We start from the raw sequence: 14,616 nt of genomic DNA on the forward strand, positions 1-14,616 counted from the left end.
AGAGGTGGGGGAGGGTGGAGACCCAACAGACAGGGACAGGGAGGAGCAAGAAAACGCCTGATCAGAAACTCACAGCCAGAGCAAAGACTTCCTTGTTCTCCCCCTCAGAGGTGCAGGTGCTGTGCAGCGGCCAGTCCTCCAGCACACAGGGCAGCTCCGACAGCACCCCCTCTGCAGTCCTGCTTGAAGACACCATCACCTTCCACATGGACACAGCGGCTCTGCAGGTCCAGAGCTCTCTGTCAGCAGAGTCTCAGCCACAGTACCATGGCCTGGGCACCCACAAGGGTCCAAGCTGGCTGCCAGCCCTGCCCCTGCCCACAGCCCTTCACCAGCAGCAACCAGCAAGACTGTCCCTGTGGGCAGGGTCAGTGCATTGAGGAGCAGGGAGAAAGCATGGCAGGAGGCTCTGGGACTGACATGGGGAAGGAAGCAGGAGGCTCTGGGGCTGACAGAGCTGGGAAACAGAGCAGCCAGGGGGTCCTGGAACTATCTATCAGTCTGTCAGCCCACATGGAATGGCCTCTACAGGGCTCTAAAAGTTAGTGAGCTCTGAGCCCCCAAGCCAGGTGGGCCTCCTACCTGTCACACGAAGGGGCACAGCACAGGAGGGTCACTACCACATCGTTGGGGTGTGCTTGCGCCAGCTTCAGAAGGCTCTTGTCAAGCCTGTGCTCTGCAGACAGATCTGTGTTGGCTTTGAGCCACCGGTACATATACGTCACAATTGTTGGCACCTGGAGGACACACGGGGGAGACTTGGGATGCTGCCAAAGTGAGCCAAATCCCCAGCAGATAATTGCTTCCACTCCCACTCCACCATGCTGGCCTTGAAGGATTTTGGGTGGGTGCCTATAGGGCCTAACTTGAGGGGGCACACAATCCCCAGGAGGCCTGAGCCCCAGCCATAGGCTACTTACACGCTTCAAATTGGGGATGTCACTCTGCACAAGCGAATTCAGCATGGCAGCACAAGCCTCTGGGTTATAGGAGTCAGAGTTTGCCATGCCTTCGATGGCTGTGATGGCCATCTCTTCACGTTCAGTGGTCTTGACAAATTTCCAAAAGGTCTGCAGAAGGAAGGGCCAGGCAGAGAGGATTGTCCCATCAAAAGCTTCAGTGGTGATGCTCAGCTAAGCAGAAACAGCATGCTCAGCCCAGGCAGGGATGGCAGCAGGTACCTGTATTCTATTGCTGAAACGCTTACGGATGAGCTCCTGCTCTTCTGTCAGCACCGCAACTGGATCTGGCAAAGACCAAGCAGAGCTGAGGGGTTGTGGGAAAGGTTGGAGAACATATCCAAACTTCCCCAAAGTTGTGCTCCCCATGCAGGGCCATCCACCAGATGTCCAGTGAATGGATCATGACTGCTATGTGGATCAGTCTTATATCCTCTTTCCCCCTTTCCCTGGGGATGTCTGTAGGGGATGGGATGGGGCCAAGCTGGTTGCACCCACTAGACCTGTGTCCCAGCTCTGCTACTCACCTGCCTGCAGTGGCTGGAACTCCTCCATCTTTTGAGGTGGCCATTCTGGGGCAGACCCAGGACCTTCCTCCTCCTCCTCCTTCACACTGGCCAGTCCGGTCATGCTGGACGGTCCCTCTGCCATCCAGCTGTCTGGATTCGAGGGCTCCTGACCCAGGGATGGTAGAGAAGGGGCAACACCAGGGCCTTCCTCCTCTTTCTTTACTGTGCCCTCGCTGGGCACACTCTGAGGTCTTGCTGCCATCCCACTCTCTAGCCTTAAGAGTTCCTGACACAGGGACTGGAGATAACTAGGGAAAACACAGGGTCAGGAAGGAACAAGGCAGCTGTGTGAGAGATCCTAACACCACCACTCTGTCCCATGTTTTTCCATCATATACCATGTTGTTCCGTCATATCCCAGGCTGTTTCATCATATCCCATGACGTTCTGTCATGTCCCATGATGTTCTATCATATCCTTCAGGAACTGTGGGTGTCGCAGCCAACACACATATCATGTTGGGTCACAAAGGGCTCTGTGAAATACTGCCATGCCCCATGCCATCAGCAGTGCCCATGTCACAGTATGCCACAAGGGCCCCTGTAATCACATGTGCCCTGGTGCCTCCAGCTGCCCAAACCCCTCAGTGCTGTTGGCCAGTGCATCCTCACGGACTCCCATTAGCTCATCCATCAGGGCTTCTTGCCATCTCGTCCTCTCAGGGCCTCCCAGCAGTCCAGTTTTGATGGCCACTCATCAGCAGCATCCCATTACAGTGCCTTGGGCAAGTGGGATCTCTGAGGTTGCCTCAGCACAGATGTTCTCTCACTATGAAATACTTCTTATTACTGCACTTGTAACTAATTGTTCTCTCAGGCTGGGAGGGGGCCACCCCCCAGAGATGGTGGTTTTGAAGGAACACATGCTGAGCTCCTTAGTGGCTCATTGTATTCAGCCTCCACTGCTCCTGCTTGCTCTTCTCTCACTCAGTTCAGATCCTCGACAGTCCTTCCGACAGCATGAGGGCATAGCCCTGAACAACAGCCAAAATGTTTTTATTTTTATTCACTTTCCTTCAGGCTACCTGTTTGTTGTTGTTCATTTTGGAAAACGATGGGAGACGAGTTCCTTAAAGTGTAAAATGGTTACTTTGACCATTCATTTTCCCAATGCTTTGAAACTTTCACCTCGGCTCAGTGCCAGACTGTTAGCTGAAGGATCTGTGCAGACGAAAAAGGACAAACCCAAAAACCTGAACAATTTTTCACCCTTTATCAAGACAGTGAAATAAATATATTATCTTCTGTGACATATAGGCCCAAGTTTCCACATTATTAACAGGGGCTGACTATACTACTGTTTTGTTTTTTTTTTTCCTTTCTATACAGCCTTTTGGTGATAAAAGTTTTTGTTTTGTTTTAGGCCTAATAGTTAGACTTGGGTTGAGAACATGTATAGCAAAGTGCTTTCCGGGAAACATCAAAAATTATAACATTGTAACAGCTTAAAACAAAAGCATGCCCATCTGTCTTAGCAAGTTCAAAGGACAAAAGGCCCAGCGCTTTTAATGGCAATGAAAGGAACAACAAAAAAAAGATTGAAGCAGAAACAAACAAAGAAATAAGCTTTAGAAAATCCAGAACATGTGTCACATGAAACAACCATTTCAAACACTGTAAAAATCAAATAAATGGGAAATTGATCACTAAGCCAATCTTCTGCTGTTATAACTATTGCAAAACACAGTAATAATTTTCAGATAAGTACAGTGGAACTAATATATTTAGCAATGGAGATACTTTGTGTGTTCCCTGAAGAGGCATCAAATGAGTGATGGTATTTTCTGAAGCATTTAGTGGTGATTTTAGTTCTAAAGGAAAGTGTTGTTTCCTTGTAAACAGATTCATAAGACTGTGCATACAATATGTTTTTATGTTTAAGTTATGGATGAGATAGTATTAGAACCATGCTGTCAGTGCAAACCCAACAGTTTCCAGGCAGTGTGGAAGAAGACATGTTTGGAATCAAATGCTCCACAAGATGGGTTTGAACACCCTTGTTTCCTGTGGTTCTGTGATGAGACCTACCCAGGTGAATACATGCTTGCCTGTGCTGGGCTTCCAGTGAAATACTGATGTTAATAAATTAAATTTGATGCTAATAAATTAAACAGATTAAAAAGAATTAAACTATCCAGAATGCCAGAGATTTCAAATTGAACTTTGAAAACTGGAGTGTTGATTTCAGTCCAGAGGAAGATAACAGCTCCACTGCTCATCCCTTTCTTTTCCCAGGTCCTTCAAATAGTTTTGTAAAATTTTCATCTTTTTCCTTATTCTTTCATGGTCAGGCAAACACTTGCTATAAAAACATCCGGCCACCTAAGTGAGCTCTTTCCCTTTTCCACCATTTATCTGAGGGTGGTTACTGCTCTACACTGGGCTCATACCTAGAATCAGACTGTTTATGTGGCAGAAAGTTGGGCATAAGTGTGAGCTCAGCAACCACAGACACTGCTTTATTATGGCAAGATGGCCTACGCTCCTCCTTTCTCAAAGCGATGCAATTTTTTGTCTTGCACAAACACAATTAAGATCTAACTATCAGAATAAAACATCAACCTTGCATTCAGCTTGCCCAAAGTAGATATACTTGATTGCAATTTCTGTCATTTGCTGTGTTGTCTGCTAATTTTTTTTTTTACCTTCTATTTTCAAAACAATTTTATCCAATAGATTTGCCTAATTCTTAAACAATTTCCTTGCTCTGACCTTAACAATGGTAATTTTATGTGTTGGCCTTACAGAAGCACACACAGTAGCCCTCAGCTAATGCCAGGGAGTACTGAGTGTGTTTCAGACCTGTGAATTTGTGAAGTACCTGTTCCCATAAAAAGCAGAAGTTCAGAGAAAATGGCTTGTGCTCTTTTTCACTAATTTCTCTCCACACACTGAAATACCCTGAGAATTATACCCCTCTTTCCTTCAATTTAAACTAAAAGTTTAAGTGTTAACAAGTAGGGAAAATTAAGGGAGTGGGGGATGAGGGTGTCTGGGCTGAAACTGAGCCTGGGAAATGGGGAGGATTGTTGAAATTTTTGCCATTGCTTCTCAGTGCCTGAATCCATAATTCAATGTTTGTGCTAAATGACAAATTAATTAACTCCCCCTGACTTCCAATACAGGAGTGAAATAAAGAAATGCCTCTCATAAAGGGTGACTGTATTCATCAGCAAACAAGGAGCTGTTATTTGCCTGATCCAGCACCAAGTGTGAAAAGATATCTAGAAGTGATGTTTCCAGGAAAGAAATATACTAGTTCTTTTTTACCAGAGTCAAGGTCAAATTCTCCCCACACTAAAATGCCCTCCTTTTTTATTTAGATGAGAATTGAATCTTGCTACTTTCAATATTCTTTTACATTCAAAAAGAGATTTAAACTGTCTTTTGTCAAAAGAGAGAAAGATTATGGAAGCAAGATTCCCCACCTGTGTTTGGTTTGGTTTGGTGTTTGTTTGTTGGATTGATTGGTTTGGTTCCCTTTCTTATGGCCTCAAGAATGCAGAAAGGTAAAACCCCTGGCACTTGGATGCCTGGCAAATAGTTGGATGCATAAGACAGCATCTTTTTTCCCTAGATTTGACAGAGTAAACCCTGCTTCGTCTTTTCCTTTTTTCACCTGAGCCTTTTGAAAGTATTCACAGTTTCTCTATCCTGAATACTGACAATAGATGCCTTAATTTTTTTGTTTTCTTTTACTTTGGCTTAGGTCTAGAATGTTTTCAGGTTCCCCAGATAAGACATTCTTTACTGAAGGACATAGAAAACATACGAAGTGAGATTTTGTGTCTATGAAATGTCCGGGTCCACAGTACTCTCCTTAACATGAGCTGCAAGATCCAGACAGCCAAGCTTGTATTCCTGGATAAGAAAAGGAAGGTTTGTCTTCCAGTGATAAGCAAGAAGTTTTTCCAGCAAGCTGAGGGATGCAGAAGGGAACACTTGGACCCCAGGAGCCCTGCAGAATTTGTCTGTATCTCTCACATACTTGTGCACCTCATAAACACACAGGCTCACAGACACTCATATGGATGAGGAATAGTCCACACCATTTAGAACAGCATTCCAAAATAATTTCTGAGCTACCTGAGGCAGTTGACTGAACTACCACTGAAGCAGACAGAATGAGATGTAATAATTATCGAAAGCTCCCCTTAATCCCAGTTTTGTTCTTTTGCCACAGTCCTCACCAGATTTCACTGTGATATTTAGTCCTCTTGGATCTGTTCAGGAAACAAATGTTGTTTGCCCTTGGAAGAGACACAATAAAGCCTAAATGGTCATAGATGATGAGAATTTCTTCCTCTTGAAGTACCTAGCCCTGGCTCATTTCTACCAGCTCAGCTCAGTTGAGGAAGGACAGAAATCCTGGCTGACCTGAACAGCATGTGAAGAGACAGGGTGACTCAAACAAGGATATCACAGTTTCAGTTTTACAAGACTTGTGCAGACATCACATGGATCAGTTCATAGACACATTCAACAAAGGCTGGGGAATATATAGAGAGATTTTAGAGTCAGGGACAGGCAGCTCTAGAACCTGAAACTGTTCACAGACAGAACAAACCCAAATGAACAAGCAAAGGAAGAGGTAGAAGTTGCATGTGAAGTTCACACCAATTATTTTTTTCATCCAGAAACTGATGTGCATTTTCAGACTTTTTGCTTTGTTACTTTGTGTAAGGCAAAGTGTAAGGGACTTTATGTTCTCTATTCCCACACTCCAAAATCCAGAGACCAAAATGGCCACCCAAGCACTGGTGAGTAGGTTTCAAAACCTGTGTTTTGAATCCACTGGACTCAAAAGAATGGATATTCTGTATCTGTTGTTGCAGGTAAGATTTACCTTTTTTTGATGTTATTCTACCTCCTACCCAACTACCTTTAGTTACTTGGGAGTAAAGCCTGGAGTCTAGATGTTCCCACACTAGGCTGGCTATGCCACACCTGTAAGAAGGAAGAATATGATTAAGATTCTCTTTCGCATTCTGTAGCCAAGGAATCTAAGAAATGTATGCAAAATTTAATTACTTTTTACTCATTTGGCAGAAATCAGTTTTCGAGAGATTTCTCACTTATATCAGCAAGGTAAGTTCCAAATACTGAGTCCAGACTAATTGTCAGAAAAATGTACTTTTATTTCTTCACCTTCTACTATTCATTGTCCTGTGGTTAGAGCAAGTTGCCTAAAACACTGTCACGCCATAAATTTGTTTGCCATAAATACTGAAATAAATAGGAAAGGATGGATTCAGGACCAGCAGTTAGCTCCCAGAAGATCAAGAACAGTTTGGGTGCTGCACGCCCACCATACCTTAAGGTATGCTGGTTATCACAGGTGTAGGAGGAAAAAATATCTAAGCATCTGAGATGAAAAGGTGAAGGCAGTGAAAAAGGTGTGTGCAAATCAGAGTTAAAAGTTTGTTTTCCTACATTTCAAGGAGTTCTAACCTGTCAGTAGTAGGGCATGCAAGAGAGTCTCAGTTGAAAGACACCCACATAGAAAAATAATAATTAAAAAAAAAAAAAAAAAAAGAAAAAAAGTGTTAGATTTTGCAACCAAGTAAAAGCCCCAGAGCAGAAAGCAGGTTGTAGGGAACTTTCAGTTTGAGCACTTACCCAAGAGGTACCCTAGATATAGCAGGCTATTGTGAACAACCAGAAAGTCCACTCTGAAGCTGAGAAGCTTGCGCAAATGGGATCAAATACTGCATATTTGCATGAAAGAAATTGTACCTATGAAACACTCCTTCCTGGACAGCTTTATTCAGAGGAGCAGTACACCTCAGGGAGCATTCCCAAATCATGCTGTAGGCAATTTCACATACTCAAGAACAAGTAATTGCCTTTCAAGTTGATCAAAACTCAGACACCAAGTATTTGTTGTATTCCATTAATTGTTGTTCCTATTCTTTTTCTTTCTTTGCAGCACATTAATTTATACATCAACATCCCAACAGCTCCCTGGAGGCAGGCAGCTTCACTCCAGCTGCCAATGTTTCATCAGCAATGGGCTTCTCCGCTCAATTTTATTTGCATCTTCTGTCTCCTTGTCAAAATTCTGTGCACATTTACTTTCGTATGCAGTTTGCTGTTTCATTCAATTACTTAAAGGTTTTGAGCCCTAGGGATAATCTTGTTGCAAATTGTTTGTGTACTGACACTCTCACTTAATTGTATTAAATGCCAAGATCTGCATTTAAAACAGCATTAGCCATACGGCACAGTCATGCAGAGATTTGTGAGTTGGTAGATGTTACAGAGAGGCATAGCATAGGGAAGAAGGATTCCCCAACCACACTCTCAGGAATATCTGTGCTAAAATGACACTCTGTGTTGGAGTGGTTGGTGTCAGAGGTATCCTGGTTCTCTAAGTGTGTGAGGTACATAAGCAAATAACTGCACAAGCCTGGCAGGATCCACATCCCCATCCTGTACAGATATATAAATTTTTTCACTGGAACTTCAAGATCATCATGTAGCACAGACCTGACGAAGATTCCTCCTAAGATTCTTCCAATATAGGTGTTTTCTGACTTCTGCTTCCTAGGTAGAAAATGTCTAAGAAATAAATTATCCACCTTCTTGTTCAAAGTTATTTAATTTAATTCACAGTATACATGTGTATTCCCTGCACTTTGTTTCCACATCTACACCAGTTTGGAAGGGGGCATTCTGGAAGAGACTTGGGTGCTGATTCATTAATCCATCACATCGACCCAAAATTGCCTGGAGATTGTTGGAATAACTGACCCAATACTGTATCCATCAAAACTTGACACTCATCAAGTGTCATGCACCAACTCTGACACCATCCAAACTTTCAACAGAGCATCACAGAATCATAGAATCATAGAATCAGCTGGGTTGGAAAAGGCGTCTTCATCAAGTACAACCCTTCATCCAACACTCTGGTTACTAGACCATGGCACTAAGTGCCACATTCAGTCTCATCTTAAAAACCTCCAGGGATGGTGAATACACCACCTCCTGGGCAGCCCATTCCAATGTCTGATTACTCTCTCTGTAAAAATTTTTTTCCTAATATTCAACCTAAACCTCCCCTGGCAAAGCTTAAGACTGTGCTCTCTTGTGTAGTTGCCTGGGAGAAGAGACCAACCCCCACCTGGCTACAACTACTTTTCAGAGAGTTATAGAGAGTGATGAGGTCTCCCCTGAGCCTCCTCTTCTCCAGACTAAACAACCCCAGCTCCCTCAGCCTTTCCTCATAGGACTTGTGTTCAGGTCCCTTCACCAGCCTTGTTGCTCCTCTCTGGACCCGCACCAGCACCTCAATATCCTTCCTGAACTGAGGGGCCCAGAACTGGACACAGCACTCCAGGGGTGGCCTCACCAGTGCTGAGTATAGGGGAAGAATCACGTCCCTGCTCCTGCTGGCCACACTGTTCCTGATCCAGGCCAGGATGCCATTGGCCTTCTTGGCCACCTGGGCACACTGCTGGCTCATGTTCAGCTTCCTGTCAATCCAAACTCCCAGGTCCCTTTCCACCTGGCTGCTCTCCAGCCACTCTGTGCCCAGCCTGTAGCGCTGCAGGGGGTTGTTGTGGCCAAAGCGCAGGACCTGGCACTTGGCCTTGTTGAACCTCATCCTGTTGGAATCAGCCCAACTTTCCTGTGTGTCCAGGTCCCTCTGCAGAGCCCTCCTGCCTTCCACGAGATCAACATGCCCCTCAGGTTGACGTCATTTGCAAATTTGCTAATGGTACACTCAATCCTCTCATCCAGATCATCAATAAAGATATTAAAACAGAAAAAACCTTGGCTCATGGAGCAAAGTGAGTATCTGTATCAGTTTCAAAGTGAATTGTATTATAAAAATAAAACAATTTCATACAGTATCAAGGCTGACTTCTTCTTGACAACACAAACTTAACTGTAACTCAGCATGGATTCCACAAAGTGTTCATGGTGTTGAAAACTGTTTCAGAGAGAATGTCTCTATAGCTCCTGCTGAGTGCACTGACCAAACTGCCACCAAATAACACCATTGCTAGTAACTCCAAGCACCACTATGTATTATTTCCCATTAAATCCTGTCTGTATAATACAGAGTAAAGAAATTAAATGACAAGCCATTGAATAGCATTTGTGGAGGAGCTATTGATAGGCTAGTGTAGAAATCAGATGAGACACATTCCTCAGTTCCAAGAAACATATGCACTTGCTTTGGTTTTACTTTGTTGCACCTTGTGCTCCCCAAACAAAGAGGACCATTCAGCCTTGATGTTTTAGTGAGGTCAGTTATAAGTGGGTATGGTGATTTGTCTCATTAATTTTGTTTAATTAACTGATAAATCCTCAAGTGACAAAAGCAATTCTGCACGAACATAAATTCTAGTTTTTCAGTAGCAAGCTTTCGTCCTTTACAGCTAGACCTGGCTTTACCCTTCAATCCCCAAACAAAACTTCAGGTAAGTTTTTAACTGATTTCTCAACATTACTCCAAAAATAGGGTGAAACAATAATTTTAGATCAGAAAGCAGAGCTTTGTGGAATCATTGCTGAGGGATAAGATCACATGCATTCCAATTTTCAGAAACTGATTTTCATTTTATTAAATAAATGGAAATATGTCAAATAGTTTCGCATACCTCTTCTATGCTAGATGCCTTCCTCATAATGCCTCCTTCTGCCTCCAGATATGTTCTTATTCTTCTTCCATTCAAACCAATAACTAAACTCTCCATGGCAGAGGAACTGAGCTCTAGCACAGCATTTTAGCAGCTGAGATTTTAAAGTCACTGAAATGCAAGGAGAACGCTTGCTTTATTCCCTTAAAAAAGGATACCTAAATAAATTAGGTAAAGGCGGTTCTGCTCAATGGAGCAGAGAGACTGAATTCAAATGGTGTCTGTTGTTCAGCTCATACAATATGTTTATGTTGGTTGAACTTTTGTAACTAGAGGTAAAATGCTAGTAAGAAGATTAGAGAGGAAGAAAAGAAATAAGGATATTTTTTTGAGATACCAAGGCTTCTAATAAAGGCATTTACATGTGTCTTCTTCAAAGCCAAGAGCCAGAAGCAGAAGATACTTTTCATCAAGATAAACTTTATATTCTTGTGGGGAAAGTAAGGAAGAGGACTGATGTTAATTGTATCACCTAATGCACTCAGGTATGGAAACATATCAAAGGTACATAAGAATTTGGAAAATTAAGTTGCTTAATACACAGAAATTTTCCTTTATCAGTGACCTGGCAACAGTATTTGTATTTTCTTTTTCCTTTATTAAGCCTCCCCCTTCTGCTCTTCTCTACTCATACTGAAAAGAACTCAGTATTTGAAATCCCAGTGTGACATATTCATGGCAAGCCAACTCATGCAAAGTAACAAAGCCATACTCAGAGAAAAAATAGCAGGCAACCGGTAAAGCTCAATTTTTAATGAGAAAATGGCAGGTTTTGCATGAAGCAGATATAAATCAATGTCAAGCACTAAGACTTGGACTTTACTCAGCATTTCTGGGAGTTCATAAAACACTGCTTGAACTTTGTCTTGTTGTCAGTGGTAGGCTGGAAATTAATTGCTATTTTGACAGAAGGAAAGGGGAAAACAATATGTATGAAGATGGATATGCAGGTTAGCATTAAAATGCCAGAACATGTTAACAGAGATGTCAAACAGCAGTATTGGTTCAGACAGCAAGTGCTGTGACAAGTGCTTAATGAAGCTTATCCCTCGTAGTCCTCATTAAGGTCATTACAAACATCTTGTGCCCTCTCAGGCACAGTTGCCAGTGTTTCCTGGCTCGTGTGGCTCATGTGCAGCAAAAGGGCACAGATAGTTACCTTGTTGTTGCTCTCACGGTGGCAAAGAAATGTTGTATTGCTTATGACCACTAATCTCAAATGCACCATAAATCCCAAACTATAACTTAGTGGAGTTTCCTCAAAGGGAAAGTTCAAAGCAGTGTTTGAGCCAATTCCAAATATAACTTTCAGACTGTATTGGTCAGAAAACTGTTTGGAATCAGAGTCCAGTAAAAAGTCCAGTAAAAAGTCCATGTGGTGACTGTAGTGGCTTCAAAAACCAAGCTGAGTATTTGTAGATGGAGGAATGAAGAAAGTCCTGTCAGCTGAAAACACCAACAGCATTCTTGGAAAAGTAGCCAGGTTGCATCTTTCATTGTGAATTCATAATCACGTTCTGGTTCACAACTTGAGATTCTGAAACCGTTTTGCTGAGTGAAGAAAATGAACAGGCAGTGCCACAGTACAAGGCACATAACAGGGTGTTTAGCAGCAGATTTGTTTCATCTGTTCCAGCTTCCACTAATTATCTCACCTTTTATCATACATACATGATTTAAAGGGTGTTTGAGGGAAAAGCATCTCATGGACAGCTCAAGGAAGAAGAATAGAATTAGTCTAGAATAGAGGAAAAAACAAGTGAAAGGACAGGAGGACAAGAAAGACTGTTTAATTCAGGAGCTGACAAAGTGTTTAAGGGGAGAAAATAAAGAAACGAAAAAAGCCCCAAACACAAAACCAAATGCGAAAGAGGTATTGTCAATAGTGAAGAGTAAAAGATGTTTCAGCACTCCAAAGGCTATTTCGTAGCTTCTAGGTGCACTGAGAAAAACTGTCATACCCTAGTGTTGTCTTCAACATTTCTTTATTTTTTAAACATTGTATATTTAACCATAACAACTCCTGTAGAACCTTACAAGATTCTCATTTCCTCTAGCTAAAGAAATGCACAAAAATCCTTCTCTTTTAGCAAACAGCACTAAACATATTGCAGATATACTTCTCTTTTAGCAAACAGCACTAAACATATTGCAGATATACTGAAAATATTAATAATTTCTAACAGCTTCTCAAAAACAAATCAGTATGTATGGACTGTTTTAAAGTTTCCCCTGTTGCAGGTAATACCAAGAGACTAGTGAAAAAGAATATATTTACAAGATGTATATTTCACTTTCTGAATTGTCCGTTGCATGAAGCATGAAGGAAGATGTCACTTCTTTCCTCGACTTCTGTGTTCTCCCTTTTCTTGTCTATTCATTAGAAATTTATTTCTAATTAAGTTGCTAGGATGATTCTTTGGGAGACACGTTACACTGTGTTTAAAGAAAGACAAGTCCCATCACGCTGAGGTGGATCATTCATAATTCAGGCACTATTTTAAGATCTTGAAAATGAATTAGGAAAATTTTCTAGCTAGTGCATTTTGATTCTTCTAAGAAAACCAGCACACAGAGGAACAGATCACAAGGCATCTTTAAACCACTCAGTCCAAAAGATTCTTTCAGAATCTAATGAAATCTATCATCATGTCAGCATGTCACCCATGGGGCAGGGACTGAGGGGGCAGGAGTGGGCTCCTCACAACAGTATCTGGCAGGAGGGCAAGAGATAGCAGTTGGAACTGGAGACAAGCTGGATGTAAGGAGAAACTGTTCTGCCCTGAGGACTGGCAGGCAGTACTGCAGATTGCTCAGCCTGGGAGTTCCTCAAGGGATGATGACACAGAACCTGGAGCAGTCTGTTTTGATCAGCACCAGCATCTAACTCTGCTTGAGGAGGTGGCTGAAAGACCCTTCAGACCTGAGTTTACGCTGTGATGCTACAACTATGAAGAATGAGCAGATCATGGACACAACACAGAAAAGGCTGAACAAACCAGTTACTTCGGCAATTTTTCTCCAAAAAAGAGGAATCCAACTGTTAAGTGTTTATCCTGTCTGAGAAGTCTGCATATCAAGTGCCTGGTATTCCACTTCTCAGCAGACTTCAGAAAAAACCACAGATTCCTTGCAAATCCTAAGAAAGGAGGTGTGAACATAAGCTTCCATGACTACAATGAACACAATAAAATCTTCAACTTACACTTGGCTGATGCCACTGAAACGACTGTAATGATGGGAAAGGAGCAGCTTAAATGTATTTGGTTAATTAAAATGAAAAAGGTTGAGAGGCTATGGAGGTTAGATTTGCAGGAGCAGATATTTGCCACAGTCTGAAAGAAGTTTCTCATTCAATAATTTTCCTTCAGTGTTTGTAGCTGCCACCATATTTAGAAATAAATAAGTGTAAGTGTGCAGTATTTTCCTGTGACTTCATTGAACTTCACAGTAGGCAGGTACGCTAATAATTAATGTATGACATTTATTTTCAGTGTGGGGAATGCTATTTTTTTCCTCCAAAACAAACAAACAAACAAAAAAACAAACACAAAACACCCCAGCAGGTCCAAGTAAAATTATGAAAGATATTTATCACATGACTCAGTTCTCTGTTATTCTGATCCAGGACTCATAAGGGACATACCCTCCTGCCTAGACTGAGTTATTTCCATTCTCTGCTTGGTTGTGCACGCAAAATTGGATATGAAACTGCAGCCCAGTAAACATGAGTTTTGGTAGAGCAGGGTCTCAGGGCACTCCTGGCCTTTTTGTAACCTGAACTGTTTCAGCTTTTTTAAGCTGTTGGATTTTTTTTTAAGCTTTTTTAAACTGTTTTAGCTTTTTGGAGGTAACTGTGAACTCTATTTGGTTTAGTTATTCCTTGATTTATAATGATAACAAGTAGTTGTTCTATGTGGATTGAACTGTCTGTGCCTGTACATTAAGATGTTGTGTATCAGAATGCAGAGAGGGGACCAGAGGGACCATCATTTACGTATAGATCATAGTGATCACCAGACGAGCACAGTCTCGTGTTTTAGGAAAAGCCAGTTTTAGCAATGACAATCTGAATCAGAAAGATGGACCTATTGGGAACAAATAGAAAAGGTTACCAACCAAAAAAGTCCAAGCAGATTTTGATAAGAAATGGATAAGTACAAAAGTAAGCCCTAGTGGACCCAAGGCTGAGAAGAAAGAAGTCTCCATCATTAACTCACATGAGGAACCTGGGATGCTGACAGCTTATCACAAGCCCCACTTCACGTTGCATCGGTTGCATCCATATCCTGGGATATGTTTGAAGCAACGCAAAGGATCAGAGAAAAGATGCAGATCAGAATCCTACAGATTCTAAGAGAGCTTCATTGAGATTTGTTGTCTATGAAATTGAAAATTTAGACTTCAAATGTCAATGTTTTTGCTTGAGCCCTGCTGT

At 42.1% G+C, this 14,616-nt stretch overlaps 1 protein-coding gene and 1 long non-coding RNA gene across 2 annotated transcripts in view; one reads left to right on the forward strand and one right to left on the reverse strand.

The window, feature by feature from the left end:
• LOC114054671 overlaps positions 1-2,011 on the reverse strand; it is a 15,372-nt gene extending 13,361 nt beyond the window's left edge. Inside the window, exons 1-6 of the mRNA XM_027878035.1 lie at positions 1,867-2,011; positions 1,487-1,776; positions 1,182-1,246; positions 921-1,070; positions 583-737; positions 70-221 (exon numbers count right to left, since the gene is read on the reverse strand). Of these exons, the coding sequence (XP_027733836.1) occupies positions 70-221; positions 583-737; positions 921-1,070; positions 1,182-1,246; positions 1,487-1,730 (766 nt within the window). The 5' untranslated portion in view covers positions 1,731-1,776; positions 1,867-2,011. The remainder of the gene's footprint in view (positions 1-69; positions 222-582; positions 738-920; positions 1,071-1,181; positions 1,247-1,486; positions 1,777-1,866) is intronic.
• Positions 2,012-6,301: 4,290 nt separating this feature from the next.
• Positions 6,302-7,497, forward strand: LOC114054672. The gene is made up of 3 exons (XR_003570544.1): positions 6,302-6,362; positions 6,577-6,615; positions 7,457-7,497. It is a non-coding gene; the product is annotated as an uncharacterized LOC114054672 (long non-coding RNA).
• The last annotated feature ends 7,119 nt before the right edge of the window (positions 7,498-14,616 follow it).

Source organism: Empidonax traillii, unplaced genomic scaffold (assembly GCF_003031625.1).
Source record: "Empidonax traillii isolate 1590-97213 ecotype Southwest subspecies unplaced genomic scaffold, ASM303162v1 scaffold37:size1818073, whole genome shotgun sequence".
NCBI classification, from domain to species: Eukaryota; Metazoa; Chordata; class Aves; order Passeriformes; family Tyrannidae; genus Empidonax; species Empidonax traillii.